The 25,205-nt window shown below is 38.4% G+C and overlaps 1 protein-coding gene across 4 annotated transcripts in view; it reads left to right on the plus strand.

The window, feature by feature from the left end:
* The window catches only part of Pard3b (par-3 family cell polarity regulator beta), a 981,002-nt gene that overhangs the window by 824,392 nt on the left and 131,405 nt on the right, over positions 1-25,205 (plus strand). For all 4 annotated transcript variants that reach the window (XM_048808385.1, XM_048808386.1, XM_015481294.2 and 1 more), the window contains one exon: positions 1,160-1,462. In XM_048808385.1, coding sequence (XP_048664342.1) covers positions 1,160-1,462 — 303 coding nt within the window. The remainder of the gene's footprint in view (positions 1-1,159; positions 1,463-25,205) is intronic.

Here is a 25,205-nt window from a genome sequence, read left to right on the forward strand (position 1 = left end):
TAAGGAGTTTCAGATTTTATCCTGTCACTCATCCAGGCCTTTTCTGTATATCCCCAGATATACGTAGATCTTTCAGGTCTAGCCCACAGTCTTCTCACGTTCTCTGCGCCTAGGACTTCAGGTTTGTCCCCACCCTTTCTTGAGCATCTTTCTTTAGCCACTTGAACCTGCATCATCTCTCTCCCTCATCCCAAACACGCTGCTCCTTGTTTGTCCCGTGACAGAAGGTCAACTCTTTCCTAATTAGAGACAAACCCTTCTAGCATCATCAGGATCACCACTGTCTATTAGGATGCCACAGTGGCCTTTCCATTTTGTCACATAACTGGGAATTTAGGAGAGCCAATTTAACACTTTCCAGATTAAATGTCAAATCCTCAAAATTCAGATGGATTTGGAATCCACCTCAGTCTATTTTTCCATTCCATTCCCAGCAGTACACAGTGGCACTGACTAGCAGCAACATTTTGTAATTTCACTGAAGGCTGTGGCGCTGTGGAATTCTGCCAGTAATGGTGTTTAATTCACTTATATGTGCCAATTCATCTCTGTCAGGAGCCTATTAATTTCTTCATTATTTTACTCTGTCCGTAGCCCCTATATAATGAGACACAATGATCCCTATTTGTGTAACCAAAAAACTTGGAGTCTCTTATAAATCACCCTGATCTCACTGCTTTTAGTGACCAGACTCTGTATTTCTTTTTTATATTTAAATCAATTTTTTTTTTGTAAATTCTTTTTCCTAGAAGAATACATTTTGGAACTCTAGAGCACTAAATAGTGAAGCCATAGAAAAAGGGTTACATTCTGATAGGCTATTATCATCCATCCCTGTCCCAGTGAACTCTTCCAGAATATCCACCAGAGATGCACTGTTTCCACGAACACTTCCCAAGTGCAAGGAAGGAATGCTATCGGCAAGATGTTGAAATACCTACATCATAGCTATCAGAGTAAAGACCCCGTAACAAATAAAGGTCAGAGATATAAAATTAATCTTCTTAGGCTGTCAGCATTTCTACATGGTGTGATCCTGAGCAAACGAGGAAATGACAGCTGAGTGACTAGCAAGAGTTAATATAGACTTAGGAGAGTATTTGTTGTATTAGTATATGAAACTCATATATGTCTCTGCTACCTCTTCTACATTTTTCAGGATTGGAGCAAAACATCAGGAGCTGAGGGAAAAGCAGGCCAGAGATCTTGTTGATTATGCTACTAGTGCAGCTGGGTCTGCGCACGATATGGAAGATGATGAAATGGACCCGAATTACGCCAGAGTGAACCACTTTCGGGAACCATGTGCATCGGCAAATGTCTTCAGGTCTCCATCTCCCCCTCGGGCTGGACCCCTAGGTTACCCTCGGGATGGCCGACCACTGTCTCCAGAGAGAGACCACTTAGAGGGTCTCTATGCCAAGGTCAACAAGCCATATCATCCACCAGCTCCAGTTGACAGGTAATGTAACCCAGTGAAAGATGAATGTAGTTTTAATTCAGTAAGTTTCAAATCATCTCTATGGCTAAAGCAGATAAAAATATATCCTTCAGTCTATTAAGACTGAAATGACACGGTACCACAGACAAGTGCTTCACCTCGACCTACCCGTAAGGTATCAGCCATCAAAAATAAAACAATAACTGGCTATAAGGTGGCATGAATGAATGGTGGTAGAGGAGTTCATGGTGCAACAGGGAGTCATTTTGGCAGGAATATTGTGACAGAGAACTAATGATGAAAACTTTGAAGGAATATTGTCCTTTCTCCTAGAGCCTTATTATAAAATACTTATTCAAGAAGATGGCATGAGACTTGGAGGTGAGGAGTCAGAGAAGAGAAAATGATGACTCTCAAGTAGGCATGATTGAAGTGGAGTTATAGATAGATGTGGAGTGGGGGAACAGGAAACTTCGGAATTCCACATTCAAGGAAGATGTGACTCTGTATAGGTATTCACGGATGATCAGAGGTAGACAAGGAGATGATCTTAATGGTAGATGTTGTTGAAGTAGAAAAGGATAGGAGGTGACAAGGACAAGATCTTTAGGTTTAGCAGCTAAGGAAAGAGATCATAGGATCATTTGTTAGTACAATCCAAATAGGTAGGGAATAAGAGGATTTCAGCTATACCTCCTGCCAAAAGTGAAACGCCTTGTGTCCCCGAAAGGCTGATCTAAGGGATTTTTGCTCAATGCCTTGTTAGGTGATCCTTGGAATTACATGTGCAAGGAATGGGTTGGTGACCTTCCTCTAGTCTGTCCGTAGCCTTGCAATCTGGAGGCAGGAGGTGATAAGGAAGTGTGGCAGGCATGAGAGCTTTCGGTCTAGATGAAAAAAGACTTGTTTTCTAGATTTCTCAGAGTCCTGACAACCACCCAGTCCCTATTAGTAGCCAGCTTTTGTGTGATGGCATGATGTATCGGGTAGGTTTACCGTTTACATTTCCCCAGCTGGGCGATATTATGCACTTTCAATTAGGTTGGGGAGAGGAAGGGAAATCATGGCATTTTTATGCAGACTGTAAAGTGTAGCTTCACAAGACTGATTACCTTTCAGAGCCTTTCCAATAACCAAGTAGGAAGGAAGGAGTAATTTTTAATCCTTACTGTCAAGTTTCCAGGTTGATAATATTAAAGAAAGATGGTCAAGTTTTTCTTTGGGACAAAATGAAAATATAAATTCCTGTGACTGTGTGATATAGCCATAATAACTAAGCTGCTAATTCAGAGGATTGATTAAGAGTTAGCCTTTTTTTTTCTTCCCAGCCTTCAAATAAGGTTGAATTTTATCTTGTAAATAATAATACTGTGTTTCAGTCTATTCTGGCCTAAAGCATAGTCAATCTTCTTCCCTCTAAATCAGATAAGTCGTCATAGCAATCTTCTTTGCATATATCCCCTGCTAGAATCCCCGTGCAGAGGGACTGTTTCTTGGACCTTCTCAGGCTAGTATTTCCCATTACCAATTCCATAGAAATAAATACGAGGCATTATGTAAGAAGAGGTTCTGAAGCCAAATACACATGGGGCTTTCTCGTTAGGTCACAGGAACAGGTTTCCTCCTGTGGTCTTCTTAGACTTGATATGCTAACATGCATTTTAACGTTAAGTGGACCAAGCAACAACCAGCATTCATCACACCCCAGATTTTTGTCAGCTAAACTTATTTTTCCTCCTAGATCTGATAGTGATTTTTTAAAGACACTACATGGGACACACTGCCCTAAATTTCATCCATAAGCTAAATTTCATCCATATAGATTTGACCAGGAAAAAAATTTCCTAGGATAATCTCAACTGTAGCCACTAAAGAATAGCATCAAGAAAAAAATAAGTTATTTACTGCCCTGCCCAGAAATCTCCATGACTAATAGGGTCTTACATTTGGCTCTGACCCCTTTGTATTAATAAATGATCTGAAACTGCTTTCAGTAGAGTTTTAGACTGTTGTCATATGTTTGGAAAGCAGATCAAAGGGTGGCTCTTCTTATTCAGAATTAGCTTTATTTGGCTCTTTTCTTTAATTATACTTAAAGGCTGTTCTGCTTCTTGTTCTTGAAGTCTTACAGCAAGCAATTTTTGTCTTGGTGCAAAGTCAGCTTTCCATAATGTTATCTGTGATAATGGTTACCATGATTACTATCATTATTGTCCTTTAAGAATGAAATTCTGGCCCAGGTAAGCCTAAGAAGAATTCCTTTGGTGTCCCCAGTGGTGTCCATAGATAGCCACAGGAGTTCTAAACCTCATTTGCAATTAAAGGGAAGCATCTTTTACCTACCCATTTGTTCCACCTTTTAGTAAGTATTTATTTGACACCTACTGTGTTCTAGGTGCCATAGAAAGCTCTAGGGAAGATGCAAGGATGATCAGGACATGGTCCCAATCCAGAGAAGGCCATGTTCTAGTCAGTTGGGGACCAGCACATGTGGAAATGGATAATTGCAATATCAATAGAAAAGAAAGTATTTTTGTCCTAACTCTTGCCTGGGCTAGTCAGGAAAGGCCTCCAAAAGGAAGTGATATTTGAACTGGCTCTGGAAGGGCTTGTAAGTATTGACCAGATTCCATAGGAAAATTGTTCTCCTTTCAGAATAATCAAGCATGTATAATGGTACAGTGGCTGAAGGAAACATGCATGCTAGGGAAGCTCAGAAGCCCAGACCACAGGCGGGAAGGAAAGTGGTTGGAAATGAGATGGACAGCAGGTCGGGGCCAGCGTGTGAGTGAATGGGCTGCATCTTATGCTGATACTTATTGACTGGTAGCAGGTGTTGGGGAGTCTGTGTTAAGAAGGGTCCTGAGGTTATGCCAGAATAGTTGTACCTGCCCCGAGCTCCAGAAAAATGAGTGATGGCACGTGTGCTGTGTATATTAATGTATTTCCCAATACAGTGGACGATGGGAGCTATGAAAGAAAGTGTCATAAAAATTGGGGACTGACCAGTTAGATTTGTATTTAGGGAAAATGGCTATTTCAGCCTGATTGCGTCTAAGAGAAGATGGTCAGACTGTAAAACAAATTGGGATACAACTTCAGTATTAAGAGATGACAAGGACCTGGAGAAATAGAGTGGCACCAGAGGCAGGGGAAATAAAAGCAGCCAAAAACCTTAGTTTGAAATTAAGAGAACGATGCTTAGCAGGTACCACCAAAGGAGGCTTTCAAATGCTCCAGAGGGATCAACAGAATGAAGAATAAAAAGGGAATTTTGGATTTGGCCACTAAGAAGTTATCAATTTACTTAGAGTAATTCCAGTAGCTTAGTGGGAGCAGAGGAAGATTGTCATGAGAAGAGAATTGGCTAGAAGATGAGAACTTGGTGAGTTTGTGGTAAAGAGAGAACAGAGTTGTTATAGGATGAATGAGAGTACACCTTTGAAATTCCTTCTGTGACAGTAGTTCAAAGCTAATATGAGAATACAGAAACCCTCTAGAATAAACTTTTCATGTCATCATTATAGATACTGCTACCCAGAGAAGCTGAGTGACTTGCTCAAAGTCATACAGCATGGAGTCAGGACTTTATTCTAACTTTTTCTATATTGTACAGTCTTCTTCTCCCTACCCTATACTGCTATATAGACCCACGCTCTCATTTCTTAGTTAAAGAAACTGGCACAATACCCAGAAAGGTAGAGTGGCATCCATGTGGGTTCTCAACATGTAAATGGCAGGTTAAACCATGGCTTTAGGAATTAGGGTAATCTAGGCCCAGTCCTCTTCCAGACAACAACTGCGTGACTCCCAGTAAAATAAATTTTCCAACGTATCAGGTCTCATCTTTGTGAAAATAACAAATACCTGTGAGTGTCTGGTAAGGGCCAGGACCAGCACTTGGTGCTCATTTCACTAGGGAGTCAGGGTAGACAGGAGCATTACCCCAATGGGGCTCACACAGCATGGTGGATACGAAGACCTAAACATGCAGGAGGACACTGGGAAAGGGGCCGCAGCAGGGTCAGCTCAGGTAACTGCATCTGGGGCTGTTGGTGGGGAGCCAGGGGGCGGGGCAGTGCGGTGAACACAGAGGTGTGTTAGAGGAACTCAAGGAAGCTCAACCAGACAGACACCTGGTGAGAGGGGCAGATGGAAACAGAGAAGATGGGAGGGTTGGAGAGCTGCACCCAAGGCAGGCAGAGCCTCCCAGCCTTGGGAGGGGCTTACAGCCACCCCAAGAGAAGCAGGGTGGAGCTGGGTAGCTCCCTCATGGTGTTAGCATGAGAGTAACCCTGGGATTCCAAGGCTGTCACCTCCTCTCTGGAAACCAAGTTTTCTCATGAGGCCTCCTGTGCTTCACGTTTTCTTGTCCCTCTATGTAACATACCATGTTTACCCATGTGGCTCTCTCAGGATTGCCTCATGTGTGTGATCCACAGTAGCTTCCTTTAGGGGCAGCTTCTATCCCCTAGAGCTGACCCTGAACCATCAGCCTTTCTCAGAAGAAAACCATGGCTCATAAAGGCTTCAGCTGTAAATGATTGTGGTTAGAACAAACCTGTGGCCACCGTGACGGAGACCTGTGGCTGCTCTGCCGGGATCTGCACCAGCAGGACAGCACCTGGGGTAATATTGTGCTGGTGTCCCCTGTGAGACCAGCAGGTCAAAGGCTCCCACAGCATCTGGACATTAAAACTCCATGTGGAAAGAGGACAGAATAGTCCCAAATAGGAGAACCAGAAGTTGTATGTGACACTCACTGGGTACCACTGTGGTATGGAGTGTGTTCGTTTTTGTGATTGTTTAACGCACCTTACTAGAGATTGCCAAATATGTTTGATCACACACCCTGTATTTAAAAATGATTTGGTGTCTTCACTTCTCAAAAGATGTGTGTTTATTTGTTCCTCAATGATAGAACTTACTTATCCCAATAACATATGATAGAAATTATAAAACATATCCCAAATATAGAATTTAATAAAAGAATTAGATTTTTTAAAATCCCAGCAACAAGTAGCAGTGCTAATATTTCCCCTCACACACACACACACCCCAATGGAGTATGTTCCGTTTTTAGAGGCTGCTGCTCTGGACAACAGGCTCCACCAGGGTGGGCATCTGGCCTGCTTTTGCTCACCATTATCTCTCAGTTCCTAGGGCACTTGGTACTCCCTCAGTATTTTAGAATGAATGAATGAATGAATGGTTGAACATACACTGAGAGTGCCTGGGATCATCAGAGGTCAAGCTACTCATCAGAAGGATATTCTCCGTAAAATCCCTCACAAGAGGACATTCGCCTTGTGTTGACAATCTTCCAGTGACAAGAACTCAACAGGCATTCTTTTTCACCTTTACACCACTTTAATTGTTCCTGAAATGCCTATTTTTTTAATCCACTCAAACACTATCTCTATCTAACATTCACCATGGACCCAGTTGCCATGCTGGACAGGGAACATGAGCTTCACTTATAGCCCTTTAGATACTAAAGTGACCACCTCTAGGGGCAGACATCTCCTGAACTCCAGATGCACACCAAGCTCTGTGCTCAGAGGCGGCCTTGAAAGGACACAGAAAGCAGGGCATATGACCTTGAGAAGTTCACTGTGTGGTCATTTCTTCAGTGCAAACCCCCTTGCTGTTTCAGTCCCTTCTTATCTTATACTCTATACTTGTAGTCCTCCTGGTGGCTATTTTCTGAATACATTTAAGTCTTTCAAGTTTTTGTTTCTATGTTTCAGGGCATGCAGGATCGGAAGCCACATTTCAGATATCGTTAGAAGTCAAGGGGATTTTTGTATCCTTTGTCTTAATCTTTTAAACTTTTTAAGATGGTCTAAACTTTTACATCAGTTGTCATTATAGCTTTTATTGTACTTTTAAATTTAAACTTCTGTGTTGTTTTTTTTTTACTTGAGTTATCAAGTCAGATTCCCCCATATATCATACAGAATCCTATGTTTTTGTGTGATTATTTTTTAAAAGGTAGGATATTGTCTGTATCTAGGTTTAAAAATTTACTCGTTAGGTTTAGCCCATTATTGTACCCAATAAAGATATTTTAAAGTATTGATTTTTGTCCTCCAATGTATTAGCTATCCTCACTCAGTTATATCCTTCTCATACTTAATCATTGTAGACTCATCTATGTCATTGATAAGATCGTCTATCAATGTCAAGTACCATCCCTGCAACTCATTACTTGCGACCTCCATTAATCAGCGCTCTTTGGGATCTTCACTCTGCTATTAATCTAGTCTACTATTATCTCGTCTGCATTCTCCAGTTCATCTGTGCATACTGCCAAAGACTGAAATATCTTACTGATGTTGAGGTGCACCATGTTTGTGAGAGTCCCTTGATTTACCATCTGGGAACTCTGACAGACAAAGGAATTACATGCTCTTAGAGAATCTTAGAAATAACTCTTGCCTCTTCCAGATATTCACAAATATTGTGTCTATTTAGACTTATGCAAAATAAGACTTTCTGTGATCCTATGTAATACTGGGCTCCGAGTATTTGATTACCAAATACTTATGGACTTACATATGGTGGATGTGAAGTTGCATCCTCAGCCTCCTGGGTTACTTGGATTCCAGGTGTGCACCACTATGCCTAGCTTCTCGTAGAAAACATTTATTGAACATCTGTTGTTCTCTATAGATCATACAAAAGAGTTTAGAAACAATCCTGACCCTCAAGGAACTCAGTCTAATAGCTGAAACTGTCTCATGAACAAAATAATCACAGTATAATATATTCCATTAGAATAGAATTACATGCAGGATATATCATAAAAATTGTGAAATTGCAAATGCATTCAACTTGGAAAATACCTGAGGCTATGGATTGGTTTCTCTAGGACCTTGATTCAAATGTATTAATTTTTCAAAACCCTCAGTTTCTGAGAACATGAGGATACCCTATCACCTATGGATTGTTTATGGCTTAAGTGAAATTAGCCCACTGCCTAGCTGAATTTGTGTCAGCCACTATTCTTTAGAAAGGCTATTGGACTATATATTATTGGACTACATAATATATTATCTGGGTCTATATTGAGAAGGTTATTGAACTGAATATAACTATTCAAGAAGGTTATTGATTATATCTAGCTGTTGACCCTAAGGTCATGTGTTTGGAACTTGTTAGATTCCATCTAATACATGGTCAAGTGGTGAGTGGTTAATTCCTACCTCCAGTACCAACTCCTTCCAGTGGATTACAATGATCAGAAACAAAAAATAGAACAGAAAAGCAAATCAGGGGATAAAAGAAGAAACAACTAAAACACAGCTTAGAGTCAGTCATGCATCATCTGTGTTAAGTGAAGGATGCAGTGATTAAACTCTGAGTCCCTCTGGCAATTGTTTATTAAAAACCGTAACTCATTAGATATCCCGGAGCTGGTCATCAAGACTCAAGTTGTCTTGCTGTCACATCACTTGAATGTCCATTTGATTTGGAGTTAGGCTCCATGACTGTCCACAAAGAGGGCTAGCCAGTTTCTATAGGTCCCAGAAGAGCTATAAATAACAAAACACTGTGTCAAGTCAGATCTTGTTTGTCTATAAACAATTGAAAAACCAACTGACATATTTCTCTTACCTGTTAAGGAGCTCAAGGGGCCCTAGACTCAAAAAGTGGCCACTTTTCTTCTCTTTGCCTTCTTCAGGGGTTAAGCCTCATTATCATATTACATCAAATTCTGTGATGGTTGTGGCAGCTCAAGGCTTCCTGTCCACTTTCTGGGGAGAATGACATAGAAGGGGACAAATGGCCAATGGAATATTCTAGTCAAGTTGATCCTTAGGAAAAGATTTCCCAGAAGACCCCACCAAGTTCCTATTGGCAAAAACACACTTTATTGAAGGACACTTCTAGATGCAAGAAGATTTGAGGAACAGCGTTTCCTCTTTCCCAAAGACAGAGGCATTGCAAGTGGCTTTTAAGGAGTCCCTCCATGGAATCCACCACAAGCAGATTATATCTAGATGACTTCTCTCCTCCCCCGCCCTTCACTTCCTTTTAATAATGGAAGATTTATAGATTAATGGTATCCAGCACTTTGGTCAAATGTATTCTTATTAACTCCCTGTGGGATGCCATCCTTGTTAAGTAGGCCCTCCTTTAAAAGCTCAGACAGAAATTTTTCAGTCTGAATCTCTTCTAATATCCCTTAACTAAGGCAACTGGGAGGATACACATTTCTGGTTTTCTTGATCCTTGAAAAAGTTTGTTTTGGAAATTTTAAGATAAGATCCATGAAGGATATAAAAAAAAAAGCATTAACAGGAAAGCTCTCTAGCCAGGTGTGAACAGCTGGGTATGAACATATCTTGTGCTATCTGGGCAACGTGGGATAATTGATATCTCTTCATCACAACAGTGTATTAATTTCAGAGATTCAGCCTTTCTCTAATCCACAGCTTTGTCACGTATAGCTCATGTCTCTATTGCTGTTTGTCCCCAGTTTCCACCTGGTGATTTCTCCAGTTTATTTTATTTTAATTTAAAAGCATTTTAGCTCTTAACTTCTCACTGACAACTTTTTGGAAATTGTGTGTAGGAATTTGAGCAGTGAATACAGTAGATTTCTTAGAGATGTGTTTTTTAGATTTTATAAACAGTCCAAGTGATCACATCTCAGTTTGGGAATCCCAATAATTAATGCTATTTCCATAGAGATTTGAATCATCAGTTAAATGAAGCAATCAATTTTTTTTCTTAGAACATATTACCAGCCATTTTTAAGTGACTTTTCAACAATAATGAGAAATCTCTTAATGAAAGAATCTCTATGACCAGATAAGTGCTAATAGTAACGGATATACCATTAACTCTACTTTCCTGCATCCCCTATTTAAAACTCAATGTTCTCATTAATTATTTTCTCATGTCCTGAGAGCCCTACTCTTGAGACTCTGCTAGTTATGTTGCACCAAGTTGTCAGCTTTCAGGGGTGACAAATGTAGACAAGCTTCTCCTTTCATATGCACAAGCTAGGAAAGAAGGTTTGATAATCAGTGACCACCCGTTTCCAGGACTACTGCATCCTAATGCCAGACAGCAGGTAGGCATGTTTCAGGACAGCTTTGCCAAAGGGTTACTCTGATTTCTTAAAGTTGTCATCTAAGCATTGACTTGGACATTTTCAAATAAATGTCTTAAATCTTAAGAGTCATCTAAATAATTCTGTTCATTAAAAAGAAGTTAAAAGGAGCTGGGGTTGTGGCTCAGCAGTAGAGCGCTTGCCTTGCACATGTGAGGCACTGGTTGCGATTCTCATAACCATATAAAAATAAATTAACAAAATAAAGGTATTGTGTTCATCTACAACTAAAAAAAATTTTTTAAAGGAAGTTATAAGGGATGTACCAAGTATCCTCATTTAGACATAAAATAACACAAAGAAGATAGAAAAGAATAATAACTTGCTGCCCCAGAGAGAGATGCAGTTGAGAACTTGGCAAAATGGTGGTGATATGTTATGAAAAGGGTGAACCACAGATGCTATGGGAGTATACAAAAGGGGTGCAGAATGTATATCTGGGTTCTCAAAAGAAGTCTTCTCTAAGGAATGCATATTTTTACCTAAGAACAAGTACGTATTAATTGTTTGGGCAGAAGAGCGTGCACAAAGGCCCAAAGAGAAAGCCTGGTGCATTCAGGGAGCTGCATGTCTCAAAAGAGCTGCAGTGCAGCATGTGAGCAGGGTCAGCTGGAGGCAAGAAGGACGGCACAGGCTCCTTGTTAAAAACCACCTAACCTAAGATCATGCATCTGGACTAGCTCAAGCGCAACAGGGAACCACGACCGCATGTTCAGGTTCATGCCTTAGAAAGATGACCAATCCTGTGGGATAGGACTCCATTTCACAGATAAGAAGTTAGACACTTGGAGAAATTAAGAAAATTCACCTATGGTGACACAGGCAATAAGTTGTAAAAGCCAGAATTAAAACCAGATTTGAATTTAAAATCTATGCACAAGCTTTCATCAGTACTAGAGTTCTTCAAACTGTATGTTGTAATCCATTAGTACATCTTGAAATCAATGTAGTGGGATCATTGAACATTTTTTAACCAAATACAATGGAAAAAAATAGAAAATATCCTTACATCGATTGTAATGAATGTAAGGATTATTTCATGTTTTGTTTGGGTTTTAAATAGAAATACGATATGTATGTGTATAGGGTGTATGTACCAGAGTACTAGAACACTATCCAAAATGTATTTCTTACTATCGATTGCCGTAAGAAAAGCTGGAAGCCACTAAATGTGTATAAAGAACTTAGATAGGGCAAAGGGGAGGGAGGGGAAGGGAGTGGGCAAGGGGGTAGAAATGACGGTGGAATGAGTTAGACACATTACCCTAAGGACACGTATAAGACACGAATGGTGTGAAAATATTCTGTGTATACAATCAGTGTCTTAAAAAATTGTGCTCCATATGTATAATATGAAATGAATTTCATTCTGCCATTGTGTATAATAAATCAGAATAAATGAAAAAAAGAAAGAAAGAAAGAAAGAAAGAACATGCATGTTCCCCCTCACCTGGCAGACACCCTGCCTTCCTTCCCTCATTCATTCATTCATTCATTCATTCATAAATCATTGGATGTGAACTATATACTAGGCACCCTATTCAAGGCTGTGGGGATATAAAAGCCCTGAGCATGGACCTTTTTCTCCACAGCAGTGCTAGATTTGTGTCACTCTACAGTAGTTACTCTTGTGACCTGTGGTTTGCATTAGTCTATTAGACTAAACCACATACCTTTTCATTACACAATCTTTGCCAATGCTAAGGACAGATTCCAAAGTGCCCTCTCTCCAATTTCTGTATTTATTGCAATGTGTAATCAAGAATAGGCCATCGTTAGGTCAATTGCTTTCCCGTATTTATCTTTTCAAACAATAAATAATCAGTGGGATGAGAAAGGGCGGTAAAAGATAATTTTAATGTTAGTACTCATAAACATCCAACATGTTAAAGAGCCGTTTTAATATTTATATGTGGTGGAATACCCTCCCTTCTGGAGAACTGACTGAGAATTGGTATGAACCCATCCAGAAATAGAATTCAAGAGTCATTGCTTTGTATGGAATTTCAGTTAATCCTGAGCAAACATTCTGGATTCCCTCACATGTGGCCATTCTGCAGCCTCTCACCGTCTAGATTTCCAAGACCTCTGTGTACAGGCCTAGGAGGGATATTCCATTCAAAGCAGATGCAGTGGATTTCCTATATCAAAATCATCAGGAGGCCTGGGCCGGGGCCATGACCATCCTGAGAGCAAAGCCTGACCAGATATCCTTTTGCCACTGATTTTATCAGGAAAAATTAAGCTCAGAAGATACTGGTCAGGTTACATTATCTCAACACTGGAACAGAAAGCATAGCTGTGTCTTCAGGGCAGGTTGGTCTCTCAAGTCAGACATAAGGCACGTATAGCCCACAGTCAAAATTACTCTTGAAATCCCTTAAGCCATATTTAAGTGCAGTGTGCATAATATTGTGTACAGTACTTACATTAATTATTATTTACATTATGGTTTAAGAGCCAGGAAATAGATCCAAAAAGGGCAAGAAAGGAAAATCTTCACAGGAGATATAACTTGATGGTTGGAACATAGATTCTGAAACCAAACCTTGTTTGAGGCTTAGCTCTGCTATCTGGGGTAGTCGCATGACTGAGTCAATTACTTACCTTCTCTCTGGCTTGGCTTCCACTTCCATAAAATGGATATAATCATTAATATGCACATCAGAGTATTGTTATAAGAAGTTAACTGAGTTTACATATGTAAACAGAAAGCAGCATCTGGCAGTTGATGAGCACCATCTAAGTTTAAGTAAACATATATTCTGGTTTCTGTGCATATACACCATTCTGCCATCAGGCCTGCTACTAATTCCCCAGGAGGGAATTGAAGTTGAATGGAGTCCCTTGTTCCCTTCACCCAGTTTTCCCCATAATTACAGCATAAAATCAAAACCAGGAACTTGACATTGGTACAATGCATGTGTATGTTTCTGTGTGATTTCATCACATTCATCTATCTCTATGATCACTTCTGCAATCAAGAGTCAGAACTGTTTTCATCACCATAAAGATATCCCTCATGATACCACTTTATACTTGCATGCCCTTCCCACCATCCGTAACTCACCTATTTCTCATCTCTATAATTCTGTAATTTCTAGAATGCTACACAAGTAATATCACATAAATGGGGAAGTGTATGACCTGAGATGAGCTTTTTTCCCCCAAAGCATAATGCCCCGGATATCCACGTAGCTTGTTGTAGGTATCAATATCTTTTCCTTTTAATTGCTATGTAGTATTCTTTCGTATAGATGTACCTCAATTTTTTTTTAATCATTCCTCTATTTAGGGACCTTTCAGTTGTTTCCAGTTGATGACATTACACATAGAGCTTCTATAAACAATCACCTACAATTTTTTGTGTGAACATACTTTCATTTCTTCTATTCCTCTCTGTATGCCTTTTATTTCATTTTTCTTGCCTTATTGTACAGGCTTGCACTTCCAGGACTCTGTTGAACAGCAACAGTAAGATTAAAAATTCTTGCCTTTTTCTGGAACTTAAGAAGAAAACATTTGGTCTTTCATGAGTTAGTTTTAAATTAATAATAGATATTTTTATTAAGTTGAGGAAGTTCTCTTTAATTCTTAGTTTTCTATGAGTTATGATAGATCAATGTTGAGTTTTATAAAGTTTTCTATTTCAATTTCTATGAATTAAAATAGAATTTATCATAATTTTTTATAAAATTTATACAAATTTATCATGGCAATATGTTGGATTATACTTATTGCTTCTCAAACATTGAAATCAGCCTCTTATCTATAATAAAGCCCATATGGTAGTGGTTTATAATTGCTTTATATCATTGTTAAGTATATTTGCTAATATTTTGATAAGATATTTTGCATCTATATTCATGAGGGATATTGATCTATAGTGTCATTTTTTATACTGCCTTTAATTTTGGTATCAGGGTGATACTGGCTTCATTCAATATATAGAGAATATTACATCATTTTCTTTTAGAAGAGATTTGGTATAGTTGGTATTAATTCTTTTTAAAAATTTGGTAGAATTCCCCAGTGAAACTAGCTGAGCCTTGAGATTTCTTTTTTAGGGGTTTTAAAATTATAAATCCAAAGTCCTTAATAATTATAAGTCTATTCAAGTTATAATGTGTGAGTTTTGCTAGTTTTAACTTTTTTAGAAGTTGGTCCATTTCATCTAAGTTGTCAAAGTTGTAAAGTAGTATTGTTTGTAGTATTTCCTTGTTATCCTATTCATAGGATATTTTCTTATTATCTCTTTGATCTGCAGGGTCTTTGGTGGAACCCTGTTTTGTTCTTTTTTGCGGGGGGATACTGGGGATTGAACTCTGGGGCACTCCACCACTGAGCCATATCCCCAGTGCTAATTTGTATTTTATTTAGAGACAGGATCTCACTGAGTTGCTTAGTACCTTGCTGTTGCAGAGGCTGACTTTGAACTCAAGATCCTTTAAAATTTGTGTCTTTTTTTCAGTCCTATTGGAGGTTTGTCAATTTTACTGACCTTTTCAAAGAGGCCAGCAATTTTTAAATTGAGTTTCTCTATTGCTTTTCCCGTTCCGATTTTATTATTTCTCTCTCTCTTTTTTTTTATTTCCTTCCTGCTGTTTATTTTGTTTGGTCTTTCCTTTTGCTAGTTTCTTTCAGTGGAAACTCAGATTATTTATTTGAGACTTTTTTCTTTTCTAATGTTAGGATGTGATGCTATAAATTTCCCTCTCAGTGCTGCTTTAGCTGTATCCTGTAAATTTTGAGATGTTGTGTGTGTGTTTTCATAAAGTTCAGACTATTTTTTAATTCCCCTTGAGACTTCCTCTGTGATCCATGGATTATATAGAAATATGCTATTTAGTTTTTAAGAGTTTGGATACTTTCCTATCATCTTTTTGTTGTTGATATTTCACTGTGTCAGAGAACATAGCAAATGGATTTTTTTTCCTTTGTTTTTTACTGTTAAAAAAAGCCTCATATAATTGTAAATTTATTTCGCCTTTTAATCTTATCATTTTTTTCCTTTCAGCATTTTGAGGCTTGTTTAGAATTGTTATGTCTTCCTGGGGCATATATCATCATATCATTGTGACTCATCTCACTTCATTTCTAATAATTATTTTTGTTTTACAGTTTACATTGAACGATATTGATGTGGATATACCATCTTTCTATTAACTAATGTTCACTTAGTATATCTTTATGATAAATATTTCTAGACCTTTAAACTTAAAAATGTCTCTTTTGTAAGGGGCATGTAGATTAGATTTACTTTTCCATGTCTAGTCAGAAAATATCTATATTTTAGTTATAGTATTTAGTCTGTTTTCATTTAAAGTAATTGCAGATATAACTTGGTCTAAATTTCCTCTCATACTCTTAATTTTTCACTTTTTCCATCTATCTTAATATATATATTGTCTTTCTTGTCTTTTAAAAATTATTAATCAAGCACTTTATATTATTCAATATTTTATTTCTGTGAGTTTTTATATATTTCTTTATTCTTCTTTTAGTACTTAAGAGATGAAACATTGTGTTATAGTCACGATTTATTCTTTTTTAACCATTTTTTGAACAATTTATGGAACTCAGTTTAACCCCTTCAAACTTTCAGGTTATACTTTCACGTATTTGAAATCTTAATATATTTATAACTAATAACACACTACAGTTACTGTTTTAAGCGGTAAATTTTCACTTATTTTAACCTTTGCTATTTCTTTCTGAGTATCTTTGTTTTCATCTGGAACATTTTTCCTTTTTTCTTAATAACTGCCTATGGCATTTCTTATAATATGAGAGATTTAGTTATTCTTTTATTTGAAATGTCTTTTATTTATCTTTATTCTTTTAATTTAATTATTTATTTGGTACTAGGGATGGAACTCAGGGGTACTTAACCACTGAGCCATTCCCAGCCCATTTTATATTTTTATTTTGAGACAGGGTCTCGCTATGTTGTTTAGGGTCTCATTAGGTTGCTGAGACTGGCTTTGAACTCAAAACCCTTCTGCCTCACCCTCCTGAGCTGCTGGGATTACAGGGGAGTGCCACTGTACCTGGCCCATCTTTGTTTTAAAAGGGTATTTTCTCTGGATATGTAATTATCAGAGTATCTCCCCCACCATTCTTTTAACATTTTAAAGATATCATTCCATTGTCTTTTAGCTTTCAACATTTTTATCACACTCTATTATACTATTACTTTATTGACAAAGACTACTATTCCTTTGGAAAAAAAAATGTATCTTGTTTTCTTCAACTACTTTAAATATTTTTCTTTGATTTTTCAGCAGTTTCACTATGATTGTGTGTGTGTATGGGGGGGGGGGGTTTGAGCCTGGTTATAATTTATAGAGCTTCTTATATTTGTGGTTTAATGTCCTTATTCACTTTGGAAAATTGTAATATCTTCAAATATCTACCTCCTTTCTCTCCAATAAAACTAAAATACTAGACCTTGCTCTCTGTTATGTTCCTTTGTCTTTCAGTTTGGTTATTGTAATGCTCTGTCTTCTAGTTTACTAATCTTGCCTTCTCCTATGTTCAATATTCTATTAAACCCACATCTTGAACTCTTAATTTTAGTTGTTTGTAATTTTCAGTCTTTGTTTTACCCTGAGATTCTAATTCTCCAATGAAATTCTGAATCTTTTCTTTTTTATTGACTATACTAATTACAGTTATTTTAAGTACCACATGGTAATAATAAAAATCTGAATTAGCCATGGATCAATTGATATTGTTCTATCTTGTACTCAGTTGTCAGTTATTTTCCTATAGACTGGTAGGCATGATAGTTTTGATGAAATGCTTGACATAGTCCTTGAAAACCTACAGAAATAATCTCAAGTTGATATTATCTTTCTCCAGAGAGGACTTATTATTGCATTTTTTTTCAGGCAGTTAGAATAGAGGCATATCATCTTAATCCATTCTTGGATCAAGGTGGCTAGATGCTGCGTTTTAATTATTGTGAGGGATGTTCTACCACTTCTAGGGTATAGCCTTTCTAGGATCCTATCTGGAAATAAAGGTTGTTCACCAGGGTCCTTCTTCCCTGGCAGGTTTTTGAACTCCAATTCCTACCTTCCCAACTCCACAAGAATGTCAGAAGCTCTGCTCAGCCTCCACATCTCTTAGCCACACTGCACTCTGCTCCTGTTCTTAGCATTTGATTTTGTGCCATTTATGAATTAGTAAATGACTTGGAGAGAAAAGTGCCACAGAACACTGGGCTCAGTTCAATGTGCTAACCTGCCTACTCTTCAAAATCAATTTTGGCTTCTCAAGTCCTGGCTGCCTGGAGAGTTTTCCAAAGCCTTTAAATGGTTTGGGAATTTTGTGCATTTTTTTTTCAAAATTTTTCAGATTTTTCTGACTATTCTCATAAGAATAAGAATAAAATAAGCTCTTTTACCATTTCCGGTAATAGAAATCCCTCATTTTTTTTAAACATCAAGGTTGATAATATCAATATATGGTTAACTTTGTTTTTGAAAGGATTGAAAGAATATATGAATATGAATATGAATGTACATAAAATCTAAGGTTGGATTTATGTAGATTTTAATTGAAATATACACTGATTTTGAAAAATATTGTAGAAGAGATAGGTCACTGGCCTTCATTTTATTCTCTTTTGGTCATTTTTGTTGAGTCCCTATACAGCAACTGCTGCCAAACTTTTTAAAAATTTTTTTTCCATACTGAGAATTGAACCCAGGGGCACTTAACCACCAAGCTACATCCCCAGCCCTTTTTACTTTTTATTTTGAGACAGGTCTTGCTGCGAGGGTGTTGCTTAGGGCCTTGCCTAGCTACTGAGGCTGGGCTCGAACTTGTGATCCTCCTGCCTCAGTCTCCAAGTTGCTGGGATTACAGAAGTGTACCACCATGGCCAGCAGCTGTCCCCCTTAATTATTGGTCTCGTGGACTTACTGAGGAAGGGTCACATGCCTGAAGCCTACCTCTCCCCACCGTCCCTCCACTCAAAGACCCTGCTGGCCATACTTACCATTTCAGCAACCACACTTAGCAAGAGGAAGATGGGTTCCTTGCCTTCTCTCCCGTCTGTGTGTCAGTGTTCTCCCACAGAGGAGTGCTCATCTGGTAGTCCTCAGCCTCCGTCATTTCTCATTGTCTGTTCCCTGAGTTCTCCACTGGCTGCAGCTTTGTTGTGGCCTTTTCCCTGGCAGTAAACCTCGTGCTGGTGAAAGGTGACCAGGATCTTACAAATTGATTTAACCAGGCACTTTTGTGAATGAAAACTGAGGGATGCCGAGAAAGAGAATCAGAACTAGATGTAAATGTTTCAAAGTGCAGGGGCATTACAGTACCCAAATTCTTGGATGTGCTTGATTCCAGTCTAGAGTCTGGAAAACAACTTTTTATGAGTCTATGTGATTTCCAAGTCTCAAAACTAATTCACTGGAAAACATAAAAAATGTAAAGCAGTAGATTTCAGTAGTAATTTTCAGATCATTTGAGTCTAAATGCAGCTTTGAGAATATTCAGTTCATAAATTTCCTTTTGGGTCATTTTTTTTTTTCTGAAAGACTATTTCTCTAAACTTAGCTGTATCAGATAAAGGGTGACCAGAATCTGCTCGGTTGTGGGTTTTAGGATCTAGAAATAAAATATTTATAAGAAATTTCAAAAATAGGGATATTAAAAATGAGAATGATGATAATTAATAATAGTATTCATTGGATCTTAGACATGCACATAGAATCCAGACATTTTGTGTACATTGCATTGTCTTGAGCACTGTTTAAGTACTACTTATATTGAGATTACCATCTTTCTCATAATGTTGAAGCTAGGCATAAATCCTACACATAAATACTAACACTCTCCCACTTCTGTGTTCCTTGGCCATATGATGTAACATCACGGAGGTTCACTTTCTTTACCTCCAGGGTAAAGATGGAGCTGAGTCTCCTAGGATTCTTGGAGGCTTGAATGGGTTAATACATGTTAAACCTGTAGCATATTTGTTGGCCACATGGGAGTGTGACCAATTTTAGCTATCACCTCTCCCCCCCATACCACCTTTCTACCACTGCTGGTTGAGATGCCCCTTACTCACCAATCATGTGGAGAATGGAGAGAACAGATCTAAAAACACAGGAAGAAGAGATAGAGGGACCACTGATGGTGAACTCTCTGCCAGTCAAGTTCCCAGGACACAGTTCAGAAAACATGATTTTTTAACCCTTGGGTTTTCTAAAATTTACTAAATTAATGAATCTTATTCATGCAACAAGTATTTATTGGGTGAGATTTGGAAACTGTCCATATTTTCATGGAACTTGAAGTCTTCAAGAGGAAACAAATATTAAATGCTTAACTATAACTAACCCTTGAGTACTGCCCAGGAGAAATCCAGGAGTTCACGGACATTTCTGATCTCCTGAAGGATTAAGGATTAAGGATTGAGTGTGTAGTTAGCAGAATGGTGCTAAAAGGGGCGTGAAAGGCATTTCAGACAAGAGAGCAGCATGAGGGAAGGCCTTGCTGTGGGAAAGAGCTTGCATGTGAGAAGAGACCAGAGAAGGTCCTCCTACCAACGCCTGGCAGGAAATAAAGTGATGGAATGAGTTAGACTGTCCTGTACCTTCCTTCTCTTCAGTGGACCAAGAGGTGTGCACTTGTACAGATGGCAGTACAGAAACAGCTCCCCACTCCTTCAGCTCTGCACCTCAGGGTACCCATCATTCTCAAGTTCTCCAGGCCCGTGTGCCTCCCTGCTCCCAGAGAACCTGTTTCCCTCCACACGACTTATTCTCAGGGCTATGAGGTTATTAATCTGATCAATATTTGCTCAACATTTCAGTAGTCTAAGGTAATTGTTCTCAAACTTGAGTGTGCATTGGAATCACTTGGAGAGTTTGTTAAATCCCCAATCCTTGCTTCAGCCCCAGAGTTTCTGATGGTTGAGGTCTGAGATGGGGCCCAAAAATTTGAACTTCTAACCATACACACAGTGTTGGCCTGGCTTCCATACCTGGCAAATCACCGGTTGAACACATCTTTCAGCAGTTTAACAGTCACAGTTAGTCCCTTAGCTCAAAGGAAAATGCTCAGACTTGAGGATCCAAAGGAGTAAATACTGAAGTCCAAACTAGATTTCATAGATAACTGCTACATGGGCCTAAAGGAAGAAAACTTACCTTAAGCATGACTTATCTTAAGCATAACTTACCTTAAACATCTCCCCAGTGCTTACCACATAGTAGGTACCAAGTGCATGTTTGTTAATTGAACTGACAGTGAAGGAGTCAGAATGGATCTAGCTTAGTGCCTTAAGAAGTAGGTTTTATATATTATTCTTTGGAAAGCTCTCATGATTCCTTTCAGGCTGAAAGGCCTTCTAGGAGAATAAATTATTGTCATTCTCTTGGAATACAGCCCCAGAATTTGCAGAGTCAAGATAATGCTTGTATTTTAAGTACTTACGTGGATTAAAAGCTGAAATGCTAACAGGATTACAAAATGCCAAGTTTGCTGAGTCTCAAATTGTTTATGCTCATGTTCAGTTCAAAGTTCTTTCATCAATCAGTACGTTTCTGTTTCTAATTACAGTCTTAATTTTTTTTGACACCTGCACAGGCATTCTCAGTCTAAACCAGCTTCAGTAATTTGCACAGGTATAATATAACTAAAATGAGGCTCATAACCACCGTTGTGTCACCTACACCAAGAGTCTAATGAATTCAAAGGTGCTGTGCCTCAGTTCACATTATGATTCAGAAAACAGTCTGCCATTTTACCCATTTTCACTCCCACAATGTTGTAAAACATTTTTAATAAACAACTTTTCTCATTCCAGGCACATGAAGTTGGGGTAAACGATGCAATATAATTTTCATTTGTGATTCTTTATTTATGTTTGTCCTTGGAATCTCTGTATTTGGATAAAGGAAAAAGAAACATGCACAAGATTACCATAATTCTACAAAATATAATATGTGCAATCTGGAAGTATATTACTTCCACCAATCAAATCAAGTACAGTCTTAAAGCCCTTGGAATTGGGAGCTGATTTTGATGTGAGCCATCCATCAAATCCCAGATGTGACCTATGCAATGGCTCCTGGGACAAAGTTTCCCATGTATTGTGATGAACTAACTTGAACAAGTCTATGCCCAGTTTTTACCTTGGACCTCAACCCTCACTGACAGCTGCAAAATTACAAGTGACTTACCTATAAGCTTTAATAATCAGATTCCTACTTAGAGGAAAAAATAATTCTAATTAGAGAATCATCAACACCAGCTGACAATAGATTTTTCCTGAATATTCTTCTCTCTGCTCCTTCTTTGGTCCCAACTGATTCACCTAATTGAAGTTAACCACTGAAAAATGACCTTATTATTTCCGAATGCCCAGTACTAAAGAATATTTTGGCAATGACATTGCTTATCCTCCTTTAAACATAAAATTTGGAGAGTTTGAACAGTGCGTCCAAAATACCATTGCAAGAGCCCATTCAACTAGGAGACTCAGCTGAGAGGAGGACCATTTCCTCACTTGTGTTACCACTTGGCGTCCACAATGGCCAGGGCCTGGGCTGGCACCATCTTGGGGCCCTTCAGAAGGCAGCAGAATGATATTAGTGTGAACATTTCACTGCATATTAATTATTTAAGAAAAAACTGTCATTTAATTTTAAATGCTAATATGCATATGGTTAATTAAGAAGCCAAAATTGGCTATAAGCTTGGTGAGCTCTGAGAACAGGGAGAGCGAGATCATTACGCTTCTGCTCATGGTTAGCTATTTGTGAACCAGCTGATAATGTGCAAAATTAAGATTTCGTAAGTGGCATTTTAAATGAATGGTTAATGGCTGAAGATTAATTAAACAGTCAGAGTTGCTGAAGAAAAGCTGTTAAAAATTAGGTTTATAGGCCAGTCACTTGCACGCTGAAAGTGAATCCTGATAGATGGTGGCCTTTCTGTTTACTGAGGGCATTCTAACTATGCAGCCTTCTTGGACAGGGAAACCCACCTGGCACCACACATCATGCAGCTACAGCAGTAGCCTCAGGGATGTTCCTTTGGAGTAAAATCTGCCAAGTAGGAAAATGGACTAGAAAAGTGTTTTATTGAAGGGATCTTCACTAAAACCTTCATCCCAGGTAACCAGGCATATTTTATTTTCTACCTGCGTGCTGCGTAGTTTTTAAGATAGAGAAGGCAGAACCCATGGGGTTTATAAGAAGCTGCTCTGGAATGCAGTAGAAGAGACAAAAAGTTTCAGTATATATATTTTTTCAAACTATAGCGATACTTCTTACGTCTCAAACTCTTGGTGGTAGAAACATAGATTTTGTGCTTCTGACTCTAGCCCAGTTTGGCTTCTCGGGAAAAGGTTTGCCTTTATATTCAGCAACATGCCTTGTGCTCAGGAGACTCTGTGAAAACTATTTTTTAAATTTACTTGTTAAAACTTACATCAATAGATAGTGAGTAAATAAATGAACAAATGAGTTATTTAAAAGTTGGTTATTAGATTATCAAAGGCTCCTTTAAATGCCTCTCCATCCATACAGCAAATGACCCCCTCTTGTTCCTCTCCAGACCAGGTATGAGCTCATATGTGGAGAGGAATTAAGAATCTCAGGGTGAGAATGGTGAGAACTTTATTTTCTTATAAATTTCAAGGAAGGTAATTCTACCCAATGAAAAATCACTCACATTAAAATGTATTTATTTTTCTGAGTTCATTTGGTTCAATCCCCTGCTTCCAAACAGAAGACTCAAATTATTCAAACCAGACAATTGCGTGTCTCTTGTTTAAAAGTTCCCTGGAGATGGAGATTCTGTACCCTCCCTTGATAGCCTGTTCCAGTATTTAATCACCCTCCTAATCAAGAAGTTAATCCTATTTCCTCTTTTCCAACCTTCTCTGGCTTCATGGAACCTGTAAAACGCCCATGAGACCCTTTGAAAGCCTCAAGAAGTTAATTAGTCCACTGAGCTACTGTAGGTTCAGCAATGAGACTTGTAATAGTGACGCTGTATACTTGCAAGGTAGTAATGATATGGTTTTGTTATATCTCAAACAAATCAAGTTTTTTTCCTGGTCTAAAAGGAATGAGACCAACTTATACTAGCATGTTTTAGAAAGGGTTTTTTCATGTTTTACTCTGTATATTTAGATAAATACAAACTGAAGTTTGACCTAAGGTCATGCAACTCAGAAACCAAAATTGCAGTAGTTTGATAAGCAATAATTGAAAGATTAATAATAACACATTCTAAATATTACTGATAATTTGCAATTGCTAGGCATTTGTTGATTGCTTTGCAAATATCATTTCATCCCTCTGACAACCAATCAGGAAGTGCTGTTAGTATTTCTAAGTACAAATGAGAAAAGTGAGTTGTAGAGAGGGTGAAGGACTGGTCCAGTGGCCTCAGGTGGTCCAGAATTTGCTAGTTTGCCTGAATCCAGAGCCTCAACACTTAACCACTGTGCTATGTTGACTATTGTGTTCTTTTTTAAAAATTACTTTTCTTTCGATAAAATTCTATTTCATTATCTGAATTCTTTTCTTCTCTGTGTGTATAGAGTCCAAATCTAAAAACTTTCCTTGTGGAAAATAATAGCACTCTGCTGAATAATAGTCCCAGGTCAGCTCTTACTGCAATTACGGGCCGCTGACTGGCAAATACATTCTGCTTTCAGAGAGGCAGTAGCAGTTCACTTTAGAAAAACTGATAATTCAAAGCTTTTCCATTCTCATAAAAATAGAATGATGCAAAAGGAAAGAAAATAGGTACTTCTGGGAGAAAACCTGCCCCCTTGAAGGAATGGGATAAAAACCTGCTTGCAGATGCCAGAAGCATCTGGGGAGCAGAGATGTCCAATAATTGCAACTAAAAGCTATACTAATTGACCAGTGATGGGTTGAAAGCTGCCTCCAACCAGGATCCCTAATACTCTGGCACTCTTTTCATAAGCAGAGTGGGGGGCAGAAGGAGGTCAGCTTCCATGGGGTTCTCCATACAGAAAGTGAGCAGCTGTGACAGGGATGTCAATTTCTGCAAAGGAAAAGTTGAGCTTTTCCAACTGATGCATTCAGATCACCTGGGGCTCCTGTTGAAAAGCAGATTTTGATTCTGGATCCAGGATGGCCCCTGAGGTTCTGCATTTCTAATAAGCTCCAGGTGACACTCACACTGCTGGCCCCAATACCACACTGTGACTAGCAAGGATTTAGAGTAGAGTAAGGCAGTGCTAAATTGTTATTGATTTTTAAAATCATTTAAAATAAACAATGCAGCACATCTTTTTCTAACCTTTCCAAGTTTCAGCTGTCATGTCCTCATATTAGTGAGATTAGAGCAACCTCATTCCTGTACAAACCAGAACATTCTTGGGACAGTCGGTTTTTCCTCCTGGAAGAGAGGGTATGGCTTTCTTTTTGTCCTCTATGTATTGTAAATACTGCTGTCTGCATTGGTGTCCACACTTTGACTTCTTGCTGCCCTTGAAGGAGTCTCTTGCACCTTAGCAACGAGCTCTGTCTCCACAGTTGAATAGGCATAAATTTGAATTTCTTTTCTCAAGCTCTGCTACTAATCTGATGAGAAAAGTTTTATCCAGTGTAAATAAGTGATCCATTTTCCCCACCA

This window comes from Marmota marmota, unplaced genomic scaffold, assembly GCF_001458135.2.
Source record: "Marmota marmota marmota unplaced genomic scaffold, marMar, whole genome shotgun sequence".
Taxonomy (NCBI): Eukaryota; Metazoa; Chordata; class Mammalia; order Rodentia; family Sciuridae; genus Marmota; species Marmota marmota.